The sequence below is a fragment of the Asterias amurensis genome, chromosome 3, assembly GCF_032118995.1.
Source record: "Asterias amurensis chromosome 3, ASM3211899v1".
In the NCBI taxonomy this organism is placed as follows: Eukaryota; Metazoa; Echinodermata; class Asteroidea; order Forcipulatida; family Asteriidae; genus Asterias; species Asterias amurensis.
In genome coordinates this window covers 18,767,450-18,790,908 of record NC_092650.1, presented here as the reverse complement: position 1 = coordinate 18,790,908, position 23,459 = coordinate 18,767,450, and the positions used below count along the sequence as shown (strand labels likewise).

General features: G+C 38.1%; 2 protein-coding genes across 2 annotated transcripts; both read right to left on the bottom strand.

The window, feature by feature from the left end:
• Positions 1-4: 4 nt before the first annotated feature.
• LOC139935010 (uncharacterized) lies at positions 5-15,153 on the bottom strand. The gene is made up of 5 exons (XM_071929453.1): positions 14,909-15,153; positions 7,156-7,332; positions 5,365-5,542; positions 4,939-5,137; positions 5-4,406 (listed from the first exon to the last, which is right to left on the bottom strand). Exons 2-5 carry the CDS (start codon positions 7,173-7,175, stop codon positions 4,135-4,137), a joined length of 669 nt encoding a protein of 222 aa, XP_071785554.1. The 5' UTR covers positions 7,176-7,332; positions 14,909-15,153; the 3' UTR covers positions 5-4,134.
• A 498-nt stretch (positions 15,154-15,651) lies between these two features.
• On the bottom strand, positions 15,652-22,912 carry LOC139935009 (26S proteasome non-ATPase regulatory subunit 7-like). Its single transcript, XM_071929452.1, has 6 exons — positions 22,625-22,912; positions 21,358-21,450; positions 20,467-20,564; positions 19,608-19,688; positions 19,071-19,162; positions 15,652-18,671 (listed from the first exon to the last, which is right to left on the bottom strand). The coding sequence occupies exons 1-6, from the start codon at positions 22,785-22,787 to the stop codon at positions 18,197-18,199; spliced, it is 1,002 nt and encodes a 333-aa protein (XP_071785553.1). The 5' UTR covers positions 22,788-22,912; the 3' UTR covers positions 15,652-18,196.
• Positions 22,913-23,459: the final 547 nt, after the last annotated feature.

Genomic DNA, 23,459 nt, shown 5'->3' with positions numbered 1-23,459 from the left:
GACATCATTTTTCCATTTTCACTTGATTTTATTTATTTATATATATACTTTTTATAAGATAATTATGTGATATAACATAAAAAAAGTCTGGGTTTCAGCAAATATCGTCTGTGTACTGTGGTTGGGAACATTCATAAGCCAAGCAGGCCTCTTCTCTACAATAATATATAAAACTTGTAGGCCTACATGCCAGGGCCCAATTTCATAGAGCTGCTCAAGCGCAAAAAATAATCTGAGCACAACCAAATTGTGCTCACCAGAATAATGTTATCAGCCAAAATACCTTTTCACATTGGCAGACAATATTCAGCAATATTATCAGCTCTATGAAATTGTGGGCCAAGCAGCCGATTTCGTAAAACGCTAGGATTGATCCTATCTCGAGTTAGGACGAGTAACCCGTCCTAACTTTGGATGGGTTTGATGCGTCCTATGTCTTTGGATAAGGAACTTAACTCGTTCTAAGTCCTAAGATTAATCCTAAGTTTTGGAAGAGTTCAGTAAAATCAACGACAGGTGACAATTTCACAAAGAGTTAGGACAAAGTCTTAGCTTTGACTATTTTAGGAGAAATTGAAAACTTAAGGCTAGTCCTAACTCATCCTAACTGGAGATAAGACTAGTGTTAACTCTTGGTGAAATCCTCCTCAGGTCTGAAGTGCGTTGAAGCGTAAAGGCTGTCCTTCGGACACACCCCCTTTATGGTGCTACAACGCGAGGCACTCTCACCGAATATCAGTACATCAAGTTCTTAACTTCATGCATCACATGTGGCTCAACTTATGGAAGCCAAATGCCAATTGATTTAAATACAAAGTTCAAACCATTAAACAAAACACTGGTGAATTATTTCCATCTGAAATAACCTACTCGATTTGCTTAGATTCTTCGCAGAGAACAAATTGTACACACAATACAATACAGTTCAGCAGTAAGAAGTTAGTTGAGGCACTGAATCAGAAAGGGGCAGCTTTACCGTGAGAGCACACTTCCACCATCAAAACTTTGGGTTTGCAAATGAGTAAATAATGAGAAAACTATACATGTTTATTGCATACCTTAATTACCATACTTGTCAAATCAATATCATTATTAATTAAAACCTTCAACAGATCCAACTTACTAGAATAACTAATTAGAAAGACAAAAGGTGTCAACATCATTATAATAATAAGCTTCTTTTGTTTAAAGGTAGGATCATAACTTCAGTAATCTCCCAAATATCACAGGTGGCTTTTTTATATGTCCATGGATAATTTGGCCTCAAACCAGCATTATGCTTTGACAAAAACAATTTATGACCCTACCTTTAAGCGTCCAATAAATCAATATTTACAAGTTGAGAAATAAAAACCAAAAACAAGAAAAAGCATAAGCAGTTGCTAACAGCACCAATGTACCAGGTCAAGGAATTTGCTCATCACTGGGAATTTTACTGGTAAATTGTCTTACTTTTTCCAATTACAAAATTTTGAAAACTTGAAGATGATTCAAGTTCTGAACGTACATGACAGCTTGACCAACACCAAAGAACCTGTTTCATACTTCCTCCACAGCTCTGTTTACCTGCGAATGTTTTGCATGAATAGAGAACAGCCCAAATGTTGAGAGTTGTTTTTCTACTGATTTGTGTCATCAAAATTCGTTTTTATATTCAAAATTGCAGGAAGTCTGGGCTTAAATAAAGTAAAAGCCAATTGAAAACTCTGATGGTATTCTCATATTTTGCAAATCATGATTAGTTGCTACTAAAATAAATTAACAATGCATAAATTGTACAATCAAAGATCAGTGAGGATTGAAGACTAAGAAATTGGACAAATTTTCACAGTTTGATTGCATGGTATGTGTGTTTTAAAGGCAGTGGACACTATCGGTAATTACTCAAAAAGTTATTAGCACAAAATCTTACTTGTTATCGAGTAATGGGGAGAGGTTGATAGTATAAAACATTGTGAGAAACGGCTCCCTCTGAAGTGACGTAGTTTTCGAGAAAGAAGTAAATTTCATCAAATTTGATTTCGAGAACTCAGATTTAGAATTTGAGGTCTCGAAATCAAGCATCTGAAAGCGCACAACTCCATGTGACAAGGGTGGGTGTTTTTCTTTCATTATTATCTCGCAAGTTCGATGACCGATTGAGCTCAAATTTCCACAGGTTTGTTATTTTATGCATAGGTTGAGATTCAGCAAGTGAGAAGACTGGTCTTTGACAATTACCAATAGTGTCCAGTGGCTTTAATGTTAATATTGTAAAATAGAGAATTGAAAAAGTAAAAAACTCTTCGGGAAACCGAATTGGCATCATTCTCTTTTTGCAATTTAACTTGTGAAGTTAGAAAGCACTTAATAATAATAATAATAATAATAATAAGACTTGTAATGCGCACATATCCACCCTGCTGGGTGTTCAAGGCGTATTTAAACGACCAAAAGCGCAACAGCCACCTACAATAACCACTTTTGCAATGAAAGAACTTTTTGTTTATAAATCAGAGAGGTTGGAAATTCGAATTTGCTTTTTATTAACCAATTAAAAACATCCAGTTATTTACCCAAATTAAATGAAACACAATTATATACATTTAATTAATTGAATATACAGAAAGTGCATTAAGCAATAATACAAAGAATTAAAAATATAAAAAAAACAAAATCAAACATCCCATACAACCAAGTCATGACACCTGTGTCCTTAAGCGAGATGCTTAAATCACGCTTAGCAGATCATATGATTTATATACTGTCAATGGCTGATTCCCGTTAAAAATTTCTCAGTCATACGCTTCCTAAGCACTTTCTTTCTGAATTACACTCGATCTCTGTTTCCATTCCGTTAAACCTTAAAATTCTGTTTAAAATTGGAGACCAAAAAGTGGTTCCACAGGATTCTAGCATCCCTCAAATGATCATTAAGCAAAACATTTAATTAAGCGTTTATTAATTGCAAAATTCAACCATGAATGTGGAAAGTGATTCCCAAACGGAGCAGTGTCCACAAGGTGTTGGGTGTGGGAAGGGATCTTTTATGGGGGGAAAAAAATGGTTAAAATCAGTTATACAATTAGCACATATCATCGCAAAACATTTTTTTCAAAGAGAGTCCAACAAAACTGACATTTGTGGGAAGAAGCTAGAAGCTAAAAGTACATTTTCAGTAATTTTAATAAATGTGTGACTATGTTTTGAAACGATAGTGCTATTGCATTTGTATCAAGGTGTCGGGGTAAATAAACACCATGGCTCACTTAACGCTGAATACAAAAACTATGACAATGCAAAATGAAGTAAATATTGCTAGTGACTGACTAGTCGTCACCAAGAGAGGGCTATCATTGCGGGAAAAGCTCTAATTGAAGAAAGTAGAGGCCAAGATAACTCATCCCTTTCATCTGGCAACTCACACCTGTTATCTCCATGTAATTCCTCTTCAATCAAAGAAATATTACTGAATAGCTATTTCTGTAGTTACCTGTGTGCATCAGCTGTATGTGCTGCCATTTTTGGTAAATTTCAGCTTTTAAACAGGGGCGTGTTTTGCAGTACTGGTGTTTTGGCAACCATGACCAGAAAAAAGATTTCGACATTAAGTTTACTGGCTCAAACAATATTTGACACACCCCTGGTTTATCTGGTTCGTTTTGCCATACATGGATGTCTCATGGTACTGCACATGTCCTTAGCTGACATAGAGAGCCCGCATAGCAGACACAGAGGACGATTGAGCTCAGCGTTCTTTTTCGATAATTTCAATACCAACTAGAAACTCATCGACATTGTACAAGTGTCTTAACAGTTCCTAATCATTCATGTAAAAATTTAAAACGTGCATGATTCAAGAAAAACTGGTTTTGTTTTCATTATTGGGTTGTCTCTTATTATGTTTTTCAAACACTAAAATATCACAAAACCAATTTCATGATGAGTTGCATATATAAAATTCATAAAAACTTTAGAGTTGGTCTTGAGAAAGTATTGCCGTCGTTTAAAACGTTAATTTCTATCGTCAATAAAAAAACAGGACAAATTTTTTAATAGGATGTACTTTTTTCTTCTTTTTCTAAGACTTCCCTTGAGGACGACAAAATCTTTTAGAAAAATAATTCTGTTAGAGAAAGGGAACAAAAAAAGCACCTAACTCTGACCAGTTGGACTTGGAAAATATGCAGGTGCACTACGACCGTCTGTGACATTATTTGAAGTCGGGCTGATCCCGGGTTGAAGTCTCGGTGTGACGGACGTCATAGGTGGTGAATACGGGGGAGCATCGTAGGGCATTTGCTGGCTGGAATAGGCGGGTACTGGGACGGGTACTTGTGCTGGATTTGTGGTAGGTGCAATGGGTTGGACTTGACTCTGGCTAGTTGGAGGGTTGGCGTCGCCTGGCATCACTGCACTGGCCATTTCTGTAAATACAAATATTTAAAAAAAAGTTGCAACATTAAAATAAAGCAATCTTCATAATGATTTAGTATTTCTTTCTATGCTATGTGGAAAGTATCTTAAAAATAAAACAGTCTGGGCAAAATGATGTACACGTCAGCTTTCTATAGAAAAATGGCTCATTAAAATAACTCCCTTCTGATATGCAATAAACCACAAGGGAAACTGACTAGGTAAATTTGAAATGATATGGGTTAAGCAAAGACAAATTTACAGGACTTGAACCAACAACCTCCAGATTAAGATGACGGTGCTCTACATGTATCAACCGAGATATAATCTAGTCCTATGTTGGCTACTCCCTTTTTTCTAAAAAAATATAAGATCAATTCTGCTTATCAAAATGACCGGTGCACCAGTCACAGCAATGGTAACTGTATGATGGTTTATGACTGGTAACCTTCAAGGCACCCCCACACGTTAGAGCTGTCTTCATAGAGTGGAACTATGGGAGCACCCGAAACCTGATAAATAAATTGAGGACTAGCGACTCACCAGGCACTTCTGTGGCATATGGTGGCGGCATTCCCACAACCTCCTCATACTTGGGTAGTTTCCACTCCTGGTTGGCGTACGGCGGGGGTCCCTGAAACTGGCCCTGTGGATTCTGGTAGTCTGTGTAGCGAGGCTGGACAGCAGATTCCACCAATCCTTGGTTGTCGTACGGGGAAAGTAAGTCGGCGTGAGGCAAATTCTTTTCGAAAGAAAACAATAAAATATACTCAATTTAAAGTTAATTTCAGCATGGTTTTACTATTTTATAGGAATTGAGATTTTGTTCTGATGATAATTTTTCCTGAAATATTTTATGCAAGTATCCGCCAATGAGGTTTACTTTTCAAGATAATCAGTAACTAGAAACGTATACAAATTTAGAAAACAAAGATGTCTTCTTTTGGAAGACATTTCAGAAATATTAACCTGTCTTTCTTCTCCTGAGCGATGTGATTGTTGAGAGCGCCCTCTAGCAGTGATGACAGCGCATTGAGTGGTACCATCGGGTAAGATGATGCGTACTTGGCGTGTTGCCGAGCTCCGCCTAACCTGATACCAACACAGGTAGACAGTCAGCTTCAACACGATGGCAAAGATGAGAATTCTGTTAGGGAAAACCATTTAAACATTATGACAATATCAAAGGTGAAATTTCGTTAAAGAATAGGGCTCAATTTCAAGAGCTATTTACTGGTAAGTAAATTTTTGTGCGAAAAATGTGCGAAGTATTTACATCTTTCATCATGATTTCTCAAGTTAGGAGAAAAAATCTTGACGCACCGTATGCATGTTCACTATGGACTTGCAATATTACGTCACTTGGTGAGTGTTAGCAACAATTACCCTTGCTTACAGCATTCACAGTAAACAGCTTTATGAAACAGAAATTCTGATATGGGACAATTTAAAAGCACAAAATTGCTGCTTACCTGTTTTTTTTTGTTTTTTTTTAATTGGGTGGTTTATCAATTCATTAGATCAAATCTTCATTTAAACATTCAATTAAAAAATACACAAGACTGCCAGACTTGTCTAGTCAAAAGTTTTCTGGCCCAACACTATTAGCTACTGGCTTCTGGCCATGTGGTTCAGTGTAAAATTTAAGACCTAAATTTAGATCTTAACAAAGTATGCATGATGAATACAAGCATGACACTTGGTCCTTGAGAGCAAAAAAAGTAGGAATATTTGATGAGCACAAGGCCTGCCTCCATGTACACATGTAAAGTGTGTACATGGTATAGAAATTCATAACAACCTTCAGAACAATCAATGGGCAAGAAAATCAGAAATCAGACTAAAGTAGGATTACTGCTTGTGAAAGCACTATACAGATTTTATTTAGCAGAGCTAGGCCCTATTTGTATTGATATTGATTAAATGACATAAATAAATGTTCTTTTCTTGGAATTCTCAACTGTACATTTAATATGCCACATGGAAGATCAATATCTTACATGCTCTACCTATTTAAAGCTATACAACATACATGGCCCTATACTAAAGCCTTGTCCGAATTGGCTGTGGCTGTTGCTACATAGGATTCTAACTGCAAGGGTCGTGGGTTTGAATCCTACCAGAGAAATATGCCTGTGATAATTGTTCACAAGACTCGGGGGAACGTACTGAGTATACAGTGCTAACACACATCAGTGCGAGTAAAAACCAAAATTTTATCAGCCCTGAATTCCTGTAGATATTAAGCCCAGAACTATAAATAGGACCCAATTTCCATCAACCTTTGGCCACAGGAAATAAGTCCTTCAACTGGGGTGGATTTCACAAAGAGTTAAGACTAGTCTTTTATCTCGAGTTAGGACCAGTTACTCGTCCTAACTTAGGACTATCCATGCAATTTGTATATCTCCTAGGACTAGTTCAAAGTTAGGACTAGTCCTAACTCTTTGTGAAATCGACCCCTGGTCACTTTCAGGGGGGGGGGATAGTATGTAGACATGCACTAGTTACTGAATTATGTCAGTCCATATAGCACACCTCGATCTAAAATATGAAACAATGAAACAGGAAATGAAACTTTTTATGGTTTTATAACTAAACAGTTTTAAGACTTAAGTAAACAATTATATAGCAATGACGTAAATTGCACGCACTTAGCCTTTATAAGCAAACCCCACATGACCACGTTTCAGCTGACCAAAATAAAGAACTAATTAGTGTTATAATTTGTATTATCAAATAAAGTAATCTCATACTCACACATAGAAATAGTACTCCATTATGGAAGAATAACAATGCGACAATGTTTAGAAATAGACAGTGTCGATCCCTGCCTGGTTGTCAGCATTCACACTCAGCAAATTTCTGTGTGAAAACAAACTTATGCCGCTCCACTATCTGTATCAATCAGTACTCGTTCGCAAAATGATGGAAACGCTGTAGGCAGAAAGCGGAGGGAAAAAAAAAAAAAGATTGAGAATTAATTACGAAGAATACAATGTGATACCCAAGTAGGCAGCAGCTAATGCTACAAGGCTTGAACTGTGCAGAGAAAATGATATTATCATTTCCAAGAACATAGTTCTCGCAGGTTAACTGCAGATGTAATAATACCATTTTTTTTTAAAGGTTACACGAAACAGTTTTTTTTTTTAGGTTTTAAAGGGGGATGTGCCATCCTGATAAATGCAGGGCCCAATCTCATAAAGCTGCTTTGTGCTTACTGTGCAATGTCCATTTCATAGCGCTGCTTAGTGTAAGCACATGTAAAGGCGTGCTAACTTCCTGGTGCTCACTGCTCAAAATGACATTGACACAATGCAAATCCATGGTGAATGCGCAGCAAGCTAGTCACCTTATCTTCTTGCTAATATTTGTTTCCACCTTAGTAATTTTTCTTCTACAGTAAGCACAGAATGTGCTTAGCACAGAATGTGCTTAGCACAGAATGTGCTTACTGAAAAGCAGCTCTATGAAGTTGGGCCCAGATCTGTGGCTGTGAAGTGTCACCCAGTTACTGTGCGCTAAAGTGAGAATTCATATTTCACAGCTACAGCCCAGCTTCGATTCAAATCAAATCAAATCAATCAACATTTATTTCCATACAAAAACAATATACAAATACAAGCGAATATAATTTTACAAGACTGAAACTGTATGGAGGCATGGCCCATTAAAGCAAAGCTTATAGGCTGTGATGTCTTTACAAAACAATGGAAGATTATAAGATTGTGATGACACAGTCCCTTTGAAGAGCAATCTCACTTCTTTTTTTTTTTAGGGGTGGGGGATTTTATTTTCATTAAAAAAAATGTTAAGTGTTTTAATCTAATAACCCTCGTTCATGTTGGAACCAACGACTTCCATAATGTACCAAACCCTCTAGGCTTGCTAGCCTTGGGTGCATGTGTGCACTGTGCATGATTTTTTCTGTTTGTACAGCTTGCATTTTGCGGAAACCCCATGGCTTGTGTACTGTGGACTTAGTCTCCGCAGCCTACTGTGGAATTTAGCAGCAAGAGCCAGTTGGACTGGGGAGAATACCAATTAACCCCTTTTTGTTGTTGTCAATGCATCATGGAAAATGATGGAAATTTTCCAGATAGATGACAAACCGAACGAGTTCTGTGTTAAAAAGGCTTTCAAGCAATGTTGAAGTCAGGTTTGTCCACAGATTTTTTGCCTAGTGCAGGAAGAAGATAGAGTGAAGAGTGGTTGATTTGGTTAAAAACTGAGGAAAACGTATACAAGTTTTCATTTTGCATATATTGCTGTTAGCCATAGACCTTTTTGCAAATACTGGGGCGCGCGCGTAAAGCTTGGAATTAGGTGCATTGTGGTCTAGCTGGTATCCAAATTTGATCCATATCTATCCCACAATGCACCTCATTCAACAGTCTGCACTTGCACATTGGTGTTTGCGATAAGGTCTATGGCAATGTCATTGAGGCATAATGACATAAATAATGAGGCGATCCACAATCATTTCTCTTCAACAAATCAACCTCTCATTGTTCTTTTTGAATCTAAAGTAAATCATTACTTAATTTTTCCAAGAAATAACAACAAATTGCGCCAAACACTTTGGACACGAAAGCACAGTGTTTATCACTCACAATTGACATTTACATCATTTCCCATGAAGCATTGAGAATGTCAAAAGGTTCAGTTTGCAGAAGACAGCACGAGGAATTGACAATTGACATTTCATTTAATTTCATTTATTCTGGTTGTGAAGCTTACAAGAACTCTCAGAAAAGCGAACTACATGTAGCCAAGAACCCAATGGAGAGAAGACAAGGATGGAATTTTCAGTTTTAGATGTGGGACGAAAAACCCAGAGATTTATTCCAGGGGAAAACCCACGCAGTCAGGTAGGGACCAAAAACCAAACCCATGGTGGTAGTGCCTGCGGCTGAATTCGAGGAAAGAAACCACTACGCCAAGTCGCCAACCTTACCGTCCAATTCCATTATATCCCATGTTGCATTGACAACGCTAAAAAGGTTTATTCCATAGACAAGTGACGGCACAAGGCACTGACATTTCCATTATTTCCCATGATGCATTGACAACGCCAAAAAGGTTTATTCCACAGACAGACGACAAGATGAGGAACTGACATTTTCATCTTGTTCCCATGATGTAACGAGAATGTCAAAAAAGGTTTGACAGACATAGCGCACTAGAGAAGACCTTTCTTTTTATACATTTATGTAACATAGCACTGCCAGATGGCATCTTTGTGCTTCTGGCCACTTTGCTATTTAGTCTCTCAGAGCTGACCACACTACTAACGTGCAGATACTTCTCAAGGGGGTGTATACTTCTACAGTAAACCAAAGTGGTAAGGAAAAATAAGATTCTAATATTCCCCACGTTGCGACTTAACTTTATAATTTGTGTGTTTTTAACGATGAGAAGTATTTAACCCACTTGAAAACTGATTAGATTGTTATCCTCTTGGCTTGAAGCCTTCCCATTTTAAAGGGTCTATGTAACTTTTGTAGGACAAAATACACAATGTCCACAGATTTACACTAAACTTACACAGTTTGAAAATAATGATAGTAGAAAGCTTCCCTGAAAATACTACGTGCTGAGGTGCTGTAGTTTTTGGGAAATGAGTAAAACAATGTCATGAAAATAATTTTCGTCTCATGAGACGAAAATTATTTTAATCATTTACCAACGGATTTTCATGACATTGTTTTACTCATTTCCCCAAAACTATGGCACCTCAGTAAGTAAGATTTGAAGGGAAGCTTTCCACTATCATTATCTTCAAACCCTGTAAGTTTAATGTAAATCTATGGACATTTTGAAAAAGTACCCAAATCCTTTAAAGGTAGAGTCATAGATTGGTCAGCGCTCTCCCTTAACAGTGGTCCGCTGACTGGGGTAGCTGGGGTGTCGGTGTGTAGCATTGCACCCTCAGGGCGTGGTCGACCCTGCCCCTTTTGCAGCCTCAGGTGCAGCTTGCCCACCTGTTAGTACCCGATCAGGGCCCCTACCCAGGGTTATGGGTGCATACATGTATATGATTTCCTTTCTTTTCTTCTTGTTTTTTTTTAATCATGGGAAGGTCTGTTGAAATAAGCACTTAGTTATCCCTATGGGATATTAGCTTGTTTTTCATGGGGTACTCCTTAAAAAAAAAGCTTCAGTCTTGGAGAGTATCATGTTTAATTTGAAATAGAGAATTGAATAAGCTGAAAACTGGTAATAATTATGTACTCCAAAAATACCCTAATTCATTGGTTTACTGTATTGCTTTATATCTGCTTTACATTGTTAGTTTTGAGGCCTTGCATTAGTAAGGCGCTATTAATGCTTTTTATTATTATTATGAATCGTTTAGTGTGAATTCCACTACCATCTGTCCCTCTTTGTATGAATGAGGAAATGATTATGAGGCATTGCATGATGAACGCATGCACCATGCTCGCTACACAATGGAATCTCCAGAGAGGCGTGTGAGCGTTCCGCTATTTTGAATATACTACACAATTTTGAACCTTCATTGCTTAAATACAAGAGTTTTGCAGCTAACTAGTAACAAATCACCACCGCAAACCAAATCAATCAACTCATCTCTTAATCAAATCGAAGAGCAAATTAAATGCAGTGTATACTACATAAAGTTGTCACCACAACCAAAATGTACAATTCTGTGTAAAGATTTGATATATTAAAGGGAGACCACAGTGTTTTTCCTTTTTAATAATGTTGATGGTGTAATATTATGGTGTTTTTTTTACTACAAACAAAAAAATTGTACTGAGGGCATATGAAAGCAGTGCTGGCCGCTGATCAGTGTTTACCATCATTTAAGATGACATAAATAAATAAATCAATAATGAATAAAAAGATAGAGTTGCTTTTAAAGCACAAAAATGTGCATTATACATAAAGGAACACGTTGCCTTGGATTGGACGAGTTGGTCTGTAAAAAGCGTTTGTAACCATTTGTCAACAATTTGACTCTAGTAAATGGCTGACCTTGTTAGTTCGCAAGGTAAAAGGAAAATCGTGCAGTTATCGAGGCATGTTTGTGTGGATCATTGTTTTCTACTTCTACAACATCTTTCTAACCATGCATTTTATAACAAACGGTTACTAACGCTTTTCAAAGACCAACTCGACCGATCCAAGGCTATGTGTTCCTTTAAACAAGTGTGTTGACCAGAAAAATTGTACCAGTCAAAAAAATAACCATGTCATATCATGGTCATATTAACCATTTGCAACTGGTTTCCTGTGTATTTTGCGAGGCAGATTGAGAAAAACTGTTTTAAGCATGTCTGCTTCTGGCTCAGAACCTTAAGTGGTACAATGTAATAATTGCATGGACTAAAGACTATCAAACTCTGCACAGAATTCAATGTCCAGCAGTGCCTAGAATGGTTCAAAGATGTTTTTACTTAACTGCTTACAACATATGATTTATAGGGTGCAGTAAGTGCAGGTAAGCATGCAGTGAAATGAAATTAGTGCCAAGAACCTTACAATTCCCAAGGGGCACCAAGGTTAAGACCAGCGCAACGAGGGGCATGGCTTCCTGTGTAATTGCAGGCCTAATTCCTTACTCGACAGAATGCTTCGGTGTTCCATATGTTAGACACTTGAAACATTTTGTAACTATCAAAGACCAGTAATTTTACTTGGCGTATCCCAAGTTCCCAACATGTATAAAATAACAAAAGTTTGGCTCAATTTTGGTCATCAAAGTTGCAAGAGAATAATGAAAGAAAAAACACCCTTGTTTGTGCTTTCAGATGCTTGAAAAAGGCTTCAGGCATGTGTGTCAGGCCTGAAGTCTTTCTTAGGTTCAAATATTTACGAGTAAAAACTACTTCTTTCTCAAAGAAATGTTCTTTAAGAGCAAGGAACTGCTTCTCATTGAAAGCTCTCCATTGCTCTTACCAAGTATCTAGTAAGTTTGTACGCTATTTAAATTTTGAGTACTAAATCATCAATGGTGTACAGTGCCTTTAAGTTGCAAGCTCTGCTTCCTTGCTCAGTCATTGTAAATGTCTGCCAACTCATTATATATGTGCCAGTGTGTACACTCTGTTGTTGTTTACTCTCCCGTCTGACTATAGACTCTGTCATTTCACTAGTCTCTCATTTTACACTCCCCACATAAAAAAGTTCTGCTCTAACTATGTCAGGCTTTATCACTGTAATTGTACTATAGAGTGATTGTACCACGAACCTTTTCCCTATATGTGTTTTGCCTCTTTTGTCACTTTCTTTTTTGGATAGTTTTTGTATTTTTGTCCAGTTCTTCCACACTTGTATGAACTTCACCTTAGCATTGTCACAAAACGTTTTTGTTAGCCCAGGTTTCATTTTCACCTTCTATGGTCTTGTGACATTACAAAAAAACAACAACAGAGACAACAAAACTCCTACACAAAAAAGTTTTCTTTATAATTTTAGTTTTACCTCTGGGTCAAGAAGCTGTTCTTTGGCAGAATAATTTCATTATCAAATACAATGCCATTCAATGAGGTTTGTATAATTTGGACAAACTGTTTTTTTAAAATAAAATAAATCAACAGCTTTTTATTTTATTTTAAAAAATCAATTATTCCAAGGCCGTTTGTTATTTGAGTGTGCGAATATGTAGTAATAAGGGCATCAAATTCAAGTTCTGGTGGCTGAGCCATCAGGATGTGGGTTCCAATCCGGGTCATGACCAGACACTTGTGTCCTTGAGCAAGACACTTCACTTTAGTTGTAGTTACATCTATTCACCCACAGTTTTAAATGAGTGGAATTTAAACAGTTGCAGGGATAACAGATCTGTATGAATATAAAAAAGTAGTCAGCTTTATTTTTGTCAAAAAATCAAAAATTAAAAATAGTAAGCAGACCCCGAAACAGCACTTTGATTTTGAAAACATGTGCAAATTCAAATGTGATTTTATCCAAACACATTTTTTTCTTCATAATAGCCAAAATAGGTCAATTTGTGGTACAGCAGGCGCTGAATTAAACAGAAAGTACACACAAAAATTATGGTTAAAAACATTGTCATTAGTATGTAAAAACTATAGACTACACAACAAAAGAACAAGGCAATGTACAACTCTAACAAAAAATAATATTCATAAATACCTCAGACAGTTTCGCTATTCCTATTGGTGGAGAGCGCATCACGTGGGTGTGTATAAACCTTTGTTTATGCCCGGTAAAAAAGTGTTAATTCATGGGCGTGACACGCGACGTTGCACCTGTTCTTTTCAGACAGTTTCTTTATTCCTATTGGTCGAGAGCAACGGCTGAAACAGTTGTGCCACATCACACGATACGCGCACAGCATTCCCTAAAAAGGAGTTGTTTACGCGAGGGCGGCGGAGGGCTTTACCATTTCATAGCTGGAGGGGTGTTGTGTTGAAAGAAATTATTTAAAAATTATAATTTTTGCATTTATTTTACTTTTTTACCAAAAAGTGATTATGTTTTTGACCGAAAAGGTATTTATGAATGGGAATCAAAGTGCGTTGAATCAGTTTTCAACTAGTAGTGGTTTAAACTAATAGTGACTTCATCTTGGTAAAATTATCAAGAACCAGGCCTCGTTCGTTGGGATTAATTAAACCACTACTAGTTGAAAACCTCTTCACTTCACCACACATTGATTCCCTTAATAATATTATAGTACGGTTGTATCACCAGACATGCAAGATATCTGGTTAAAGACAGTGGACACTATTGGTAATTGTCAAAGACTAGCCTTCACAGTTGGTGTATCTCAACATATGCATAAAATGCACAAACCTGCAAAAATTTGAGCTCAATCAGTCATCGAACTTGCGAGATAATACTAATAGTGAAAGAAAAAATACCCTTGTCACAGGAAGTTGTGTGCATTTGGATGGTTGATTTCGAGACCTCAAGTTCTAAATCTGAGCTGAGGTCTCGAAATCAAATTCGTGGAAAATCCTACTTCTTTCTCAAAAACTATGGCACTTCAGAGGGAGCTGTTTCTCACAATGTTTTATATACCATCCAACCTCTCCCCACATTACTCATCACCAAGAAAGGTTTTATGCTATTAATGTTAATAATTATTTTGAGTAATTACCAATAGTGTCCACTGCCTTTAAAGTTAAACACACCAACAAGTTTTGGATAACTTTCCGTATGGCGCCACCACTTTTCCACCCGTTTTTACAAAAAGGGATATATCATTTAGGTAAATTAAATACTATATTATTTTATTTCGAATGAAAAAGTGGTGGCGCCATACGGAAACTTTTCCCAAGTTTTAATTGCTTTTTAGTTTTAATTTTTCAGCAGAGCCAGAGGGTATCGATGGGTACTACGGACGGGAACTTTTGGAAAAATCATAAACACAACAAACAGAAAAATCATTAACAACAAATAGAAATAAAAACTGAAACATAAGTTTTTTTTAACAACCACTCAGCAGGGAATATACTTACTTAATAACTGGTATAGAGTAGTTAAGTAGTTTAAGTATAGTCATATTCAATCTTACCTTTTAATTTATAACATTCTCGAAAATGATGATGTCAAAAATACCACCACAAATCGTGACATCTAACGTTACTTCTGGAATACTTCCTTCTGTCGTGCCCACACTGAATGTGTGAGCGATGTACGTTTCGTCCAAAATAACAGAATAAGTCCATTCAGAAGACTCCTCGACCTTTCTGTTATGTCATGTGTAAATGAAGCACACAAGGCAATGGCAACCAAGTTGGTTCCCACACAAAACAACGATAGTAAATTAGGTTTTGACAGGGAGCCGTTTCAGAGAAATAGCGACCACGGGTGTGACGTATGACATCTGGACATGACGTCACTAGTAAGAGTCGAGTAAACAAACATAACAAACGGGACTCTTCTAAAGGAAATATTTTTCTTAAAATGAAAAATGAGTTGGCTAATTGTGTAATTCGTAAACAAGTTACCAGGGCTTATCAATAACAACAAAAAGCTTTCCGGTGCTCTACCAACTGAGCTATCCGGCTCTTTGTGTTGTGTCCTTATTTTGTCAATTTATTTTGTTACTTAATTGTTAATTCCTTTTTCTTTTCCCATCTTGAATCTTTTCCATCTTTTTTTTAGATTAATGCTTTTTAAATTTCGGCCAAATTGCTTGATGGTGCCGCCATTCCCGCACTGCTTCTTATGGCCCCGTGTGTAAGATTACTGGAGTTGAATTAAATTAACTTGAATTAAATGAACAGCATCCAACACACAGAGATACACTAAATGTAGAAGGTATGAGTCTGCCAGCAAACATGCGGCCAAATTTATTTTACAGCTAACCGAACATAACAAATATGACATACAAACAATTATTGTATTCTCAACAATTAGTCCTCCTGGGGAAAAAAAATCCCGTTTGAACCAAAAACCCTCAAGTAAAGGGGGACTCGGTGTCGTCATGGTCATAGCAGGCTTGTAACCGACAAGGAATGGGCCATATTTTTTACCGCGTGAGGGCGCGCTCAATCACTTCCGGGGTATATTCATTCAAACCCGAAACAATTATTAAAGATTGGAACACATTACCACCACAGGCAGCTAATCCATCACGGACAAAAACACTTTTAAAGGAGCCGTTGTAATCCACCTCTTAAGCAAATTGAAACTACAGGGCAACAAAAGTGACAGAACGCCTATTAATCAGTGCAGGGCGAATCGAGTATACCCCAGGAAGTGATAAAAATACTATTTATAGCGCCCTTGCGCAGTAAAAAATAATGCGCATTATATACTCTGATCCAGTTACTGCACGCATCTCTTCATGCATGCACAGGTCCTAATTTCATACAAGCCCAAAGCACACCAACTTGCTAAGCACAAAAAAAAAATAGCTTTACAGAAACAGCGTACCAGCCAAAATTGCAATGAGTTTACATTGATGTGACTGGTGCTCCACTCACTGTTTGCTTAGCAAAGAAATTTTTCAAGTAATATTTTATGCTCTAAGCATGATGGTAACCATTGTGATGTGTCAGTCAGCATAACTGGGAGCAAGTTCGAGTGTGCACAATGGTTAACTAAAGGTTGACCATTTTGACTCGAACCCAGGCTGGTCGACCATTGGTTGACTACTGTGGTCGACCATTTGGAACCAGCCTCGAGACCATGGTTTCTTCACTGGTCCCAACAGCATGTTCCATTCTAACATGTGTTAAGCGCAGAAGGGAACCAGTGACCCTTTAGCGAAAAGGTGGAAGGTTGACTTGACTACCAACGAGTCATTCGGGCGAGTACGTCACTGCGCATGTGCGTTGCTAGTCTGTGGTCGACCACTGGTGGACTAAGTGTGCGCACTCGAACTTAGAGCCATAACAGAAGCTCTATGGTTAGACTTCATAAATCCATATACAGCCACATAGGCCTCATAAATGATCATGATGACAGTACAGCCACAGGCTTGCAATGATCATGACAACAGTACCCCTTCATACCTCGTTTGTGTTTATGTCAGTGAGCAGTTCATCCATGTAATCATTTCGACAAAGTGGGGGTCAGGGTGTGGGCTTTAATAAATACAAGCATGGCAATATAAACAGAGTCCCACCCGAGTGATTTGCCAGTGGACTTTTTTCACACAGAACTTGTGAAAGTACCGAGTAAACAATACTTTATTACACACGGTGTAAGGGTTTAATCAAAATTGTAGTATAAACAAGCTTATTGGGCTACATCTGAAATGATGACTGTGGCTCGATAATCATCACATAAAGAAACATTTGAGCCATGGATTGGTACAGTTACATGGACAGGCACCTCATCTTAACATGCATTTTGAATCTCAAGATTTCATGTCGTGGCCAAGCGCACTGAACTCAAACTCTGGTCAGCAGAGTGCGGGTTTGAGTCCCGTTCATGGGTGTATGTCCTTTAGAACGACACTAAACCAGTATTGCTTCGTCCTTCAAATAGGTTGTAATGCCATTGGTCCTGTGTGTACAGTGGGTTGTGTAATGCATGTAAAAGAACCCAGCACACATAAAGGTACTACATAAACCGGTTTCATAAATCATAAAAAACTTCAAAACCCGTCTTGAAAAGCGTCTCTCTTTTTTGAATTAAAGGGGGTTTTCTATTGTGTTTCTGGCAGTGGCCGTCATAGCACCTCAGCACCTTGTTAACCCTTAAAAGGTACATAAATCAGTCTCACAAATCATTAACCTTTCTTAAAAAGTGTCTCTCTTTGTTCAAGCGCCTCCAGCACCTTATTGGTGGATACCAAAGCTGTATAAGACTAGATTGTTATTATTATCGAATCTCAAGATGGCAGACCGTAATGCAGACAGTAGTCGTCAATGCATTGGGTCATCATTGACCCTGATTGAAAAGGTCACAGCTACCAATACATTTGTTGAGTCTCCTATAAACTCGCAACAGAGCAAGAACAAAAACATTTGATCACCTTAGAGGACAGCACTGAGTGATTTGCTGAGACAAACAAAGTGCCTGAGAAAGCCACACTGGACTGCATTTTCAGATGATGGTTTAAACCTGGAATTTCATCTTTGAAAGGGCAAGCCTGGTTTCAATTTGCACAGGGCAATTCCATTGGAAAATATGTTTGAAGGGGCACCAAAGCCGAGACCGGGGGCAACATAGGCCATGGCCTCCTTTCCCTGCATGTGTAATCCTAGGCCTAGTGGTTGCATTTGGAAAACATGTTTCCTTAATTTCAAAACCGTGGGCTGACACCAAAAATTACACAGAGAACGATTTCACTAAAGTTATTATAATCCACTGGAAATATATATCAATAAAAAAAAGTCATCGTTCATCACTTCTTCTTGGTCGTCTTGGCCGACTTCTTATCTTCCGCTGACGCATCCTTGGCGTCTTTCTTATCGCCTTTATCCTTTTCCGACTTCTCCTTATCCCCCTGACCCTTCTCTTTTTTGTCCTTGTCCGACTTGCCCTCCTGTTTCTCCAGGTCGCGGTTCTGCACCTTGTTGCTGATGAGGTTGTGCAGGGCGATGACGGAGCGGATCAGCGACGCCAGGTAGATCACCAGCATCTGGTCATTGGTGGTCACCACGAACGCCCGCACGAACTCCGTCAGGTTGACGTCTGGCAGGAGGTTGAAGATGTCCTGGAGCTGGTAGATGATGGTATGGTTGATGGGCAGCTTCTCCATGGCGATCTGCTCCAGGTAGCTCTGGATGTGCTGCATCTGAGAGAAGAAACCTTTCAGGCCTAGGAGCTGGCTGGTGATCCTCTGAGACAGGCTGCCTACGCTGGTGTCTTTGATGTCCCTGAAGTATCAAGTTAACACAAAATTATCAGGCCTGAAACTTTGCCTACAGTTAACAGTCGACTACCGTTATTATGAGCTCGCATATTACGAGGTTCCGGTTAAAGGCAGTGGACACTATTGGAAATTACTCAAAATAATTATTAGCACAAAATCTTACTTGGTAACGAGTAATGGGGAGAGGTTGGTAGTATAAAACATTGTGAGAAACGGCTCCCTCTAAAGTGACGTATTAAAATATGGATTATACGAGCACTGTAGTAGCGAGAACACGGTTATAACGAGGTGTCAAGAGATTCAAGTCCTGCGGTCTTGTGGATTTTCCCTATACCGGCCACAGGAACACCCCTCTCTAGACACTTAAACCCACACAGTTTCAACGACAGACACATTTGTTTACCTGAGTAGATGCTCAACGCCAACTTCTTCTGCTTCCTCCGCTCCCATCTCACTTGGTATGTGCTCGAATGTACGACTGGTTGGGGTGCCGTCCTGCAGGTTATATTAAATTCTTATTCAACCACTCATCCTATTATCCTAATAGAGTTTCCCTCACCCATTTAAAGTTTTCCATGGTCGTTCAAAAATTCTTTCACCCAATTAAAGTTTTCCATGTCCATTCATGTTGCCCTCCCTCTTTCAAATTTTCACTCACCCATTCCATGTTTCTGCCACCCATTCATGTTTTCCTCGCCAATTCAAAATTTCCCTTGCTTGCACAAAGTTTCCCTCACCAGTTTATAAGTTTCTCTTGATTACTGAACCTTGCGCTAAACAAATGACAAACCTTATTAAGATTTGCCATAAGTCAAACAAAAACTTGTATATTTTGTATTATTTTCCCCCCACATCGTCCTAGATTGTACAGTACCTGCGCAAACAAAAAGAACATTTCTATACAGATTTTAAACTATTGGATCCATGTTAGATTTCTTACATCATGAACCTCCTCCACTGCAAAGTAAGCTTCTGTTGGGAGCCCAAGATCCTTTGGTTTAGCATCGATAATTACAAGGACCTTCAGAGAGAAAAATGAACAAAGGCAGTCAATCAATCAATCAATCAATCAATCAATCAATCAATCAATAGTAACATTTATAAGGCACCATATTCCAACAATATTTGCATATGATGCCGTACAGTAAGCTCCTGTTAACAGGGCCCAATTTCATAGAGCTGCTAAGCACAAAAATTTGCTAAGCATGAAATTTCTTACTTGATAAAAAAGGATTACCAACCAAATTTGCATTTGTTGCATATTGCTTGTTACTGGTATTTAGCTGTTGTTTGCTTATCCTGAAAATCATGTGGAAATTTTGACGGTAATCTTGTTTTTATCAAGGAAGAAATTTCATGCTTAGCAAATTTTTGTGCTTAGCAGCTCTATGAAATTGGGTCCTGGTGAGTTGTCCAATATTGGAAGACTGTTCCAGCAGAAAAGGCACTAGCCCCCCTTACACAACAAGGATGTTATACCATGACGCTATGTTTTATTCCATTATATTGGGGCGTATGTTGTTGTTTCAATCAATCAATCATTTAATCCTATCCAATTTATTGGTATTGATTTTGATGTAATTTCATTCAAAGCTACTTATTAAAAAACTTGTGATAGGTAAAGATGCTTCTTGTCTAATAACGACATCTGCTTGTTTCATTTGCCTTGTCAATATGTATATTTTGTGATTTAATACAAAAGTATGAAAACAAAGTAAATCCATACATCAATCATTTCTGGTAAGCATTAACACTCTAAGCTAAGCAACTGTGTGCTGACATTTTGCCCTTTGACCTACCGAGCTTGGGCAGTATTGCCTGATAATCTCGTTGACTGCAATGTCGTTCTGACCGAGCTTGGGCCCTGTGTGATACCAACCAACGATCTTCTCTCGTGCTAAAAAGGATCAAAACGAGAAACTCAGTTTTTGGTGACATCACAAAAACAAGGCGTTTGTGTTGCTGAACCTTAAAATGAGTTCAATTTTGAGATTCAGCTAATCATAATGAATGGTTGATGCCATGAGATGGCGCAGAGAAAAATTTCTGCAAAATAAGTTCGTTTCATTCCATGACTGTACCTAACTGGAAGAAACGCAGGGTTTTCCCCATGAACAATGTAGCTTGTCTGGCTGGATTATGTTAACAAGACCAGAATCAATATTAAGTAAAAAATACAGTTAAAAAAGGAGAAGACAGTTTTCACTTTTTAACTTTTTTTTTTTCTTCAACTAAAACTAAGAGGAGAGTTTTCTTTTTGTCTTGTGGGTAAGTACACTTTGATACTTGGCAAGAGTTGGAAGATATTTACTCGGCTTGAACACAACACTTGAACATGGTTTAAAGATATTGAACAGAAACATGGAAGACCACTGGACTTGTCCGGCTGTGAGTTTACTGGCCAGAAACTAAAGCCACTGGCCTTGGGCCTTCTACTCCGTTATTATTTTGCCAAAGTCCACAAGTTAGGACATAAATGCCAAGGAACAATTACAGTTAAGTGCCTTTGCTTAGGACACAAGTGCAGGGATCGAGATTCAAACCCACATCGTGATGACTCGGCCACCACAACTTGAATTTGATGCGCTAGACTGCTGGGCAATGACCAGGGTTCTCCACACACGGTTTTGGAGGGGCACCTTACCGTAGCTAGCAATTCGGACACAACCTTCGTCTGGATATTATCTTACCATTGACTTTCTTGAACATGCCATACATGTTTTCTAGGTAGTCATGGTCAAGGTACCATACTGTGTTGTCTTTGTCGTCTTCATCGAAGGGGACTGAAAAAAACAAGAAGGAAGAAATTATCAACAACAATCGTGAAAATGGGTTCCTAAGTTCCAATCCTATAGACCATGTGACATCATAGACCCAGTAACTGGGGCGCTGTACTCCTTTTTTCAAATTGTGACATTTTCTGTCGTACCCTGTACTCCTTTTTTTGAATTTTGACGTTTTCTGTCGTACCTGCACTCCTTTTTTCGAAAATGTCAAAATTAAAAAAAAGGAGTACAGCGCCCCAGTTACTGGGTCTAGTGACATCACATGTTTACAAAAGAGCCAAAGAAGACAGGGGAACTGCACATCACTAACATTATTATACTAACAAATAGTTACATCATGGTGTAGTTCATCATGGCTCAGGAGTCGGTTGTTGTCCGTAACAAACTCAAAAGTTAAATTAAAACATTTTAAGTTAAAATTTGCCTTAATAAAACACATGAAGTTAAAGATTGCCCTCCACTGCTCACTCAATCAATGTTATTGTTAAAGACGGTGGACACTATTGGTAATTGTCAAAGACTTGTCTTCACAATTGGTGTATCTCAACGTATGCATAAAATAACAAACCTGTGAAAATTTGAGCTCAATCAGTCGTCGTATTTGCGAGATAATAATGAAAGAAAAAAAACCTTGTGTCACGAAGTTGTGTGCTTTCTGATGCTTGATTTCGAGACCTCAAATTCTAAACTTGAGGTCTCTAAATCAAATTCGTGGAAAATTACTTCTTTCTCGAAAACTACGTCACTTCAGAGGGAGCTGTTTCTCACAATGGTTTATACCATCAACCTCTCCCCATTGGCATTACTCGTAATCAAGTAAGGTTTTATGATGATAATTATTTTGAGTAATTACCAATAGTATCCAATGCCTTTAACCGAGTGTTAATGGTTGTCTCAACGATTATGTCCCACCATGCATAGAGCTTATTATACTTATTATAGGCCTTGGCTAGTACTACTTATTAAATATTATTAGTTAATAAAGTTAATAACAGATTTCGTTGTCCAGTTTTGTGGTGTAGCAAAGTTTAGCCTTCCTTTTTCTCATTCCGACATCTTGAAAGTCTGCAATTATTACAACTCATATACATAATAATAAGCATTTGTTTTAAGTAACTGAATCAATTAAATTGAAACTTCAAAAAAAAGAAAGGTTTATAACAAAACAAACCGGCAAAACTGTTGGATACGTCGAGAATTCCTTTTCTCCAGGCGCCGAGCAAAACACCGACAACTCTCTTCTGATTTCGTATTCTGTTAAAATGGTCCACAACACTCAAGAGCACCAATGGGTGAACCACCACCTTGTTGATTTCGAGTTGAGGGAGTGCCATCCCGTCTTCTATAAAATGTTCAAATTTAGTTGCAGTTTACAGATTCCCTTTCTTGACAAACTACCATTGCCATCCACACACACGTGAAAGGAATGACTTGCTTTCTCTCCAAAACCCCATTTACAAATGGCGAATAAATAGCAACGCGTTGCCTACAGAGGGCGCTGTTCTAATTTTTAATGGGCAGACTTGTGCGGGCGGGGCTGGGGAGGGGGGGGTGTATAAACTGTTGATAACTTTTTGACTGAAGCTACAAGAGGTGACATTATAAACAATCCCATATTATGATGTTAATTTGCACTCATATGTTTCACATAGTTTGTGGCATTGACTGATTGAAAGCTTAATCCCTCTACAGTCCAAGGAAGAATACTGCCCCCCCCCTTCCCGCCATAAATGCCATCACAAGCTCAAACACCACTCACAGTGGCCCTTTGTCAAGGTAATAAACTCTCATTGGCCAGGAGTTGCAACAGCGTACACAGAGAAACATTTCTATTGTTCTTGACCTCAGCGATGGCATCCTTTTCAAGTGGTCAACATAAATGCACACCCTAACCCCCCCCCCCCCCACCTCCTCAACCCAAAGATTTCATGCAACTACAAAAAAAACCACATAATGGAATAATAAGTAATATCACACAATAACAGAATAACACACAAAAAACAAAA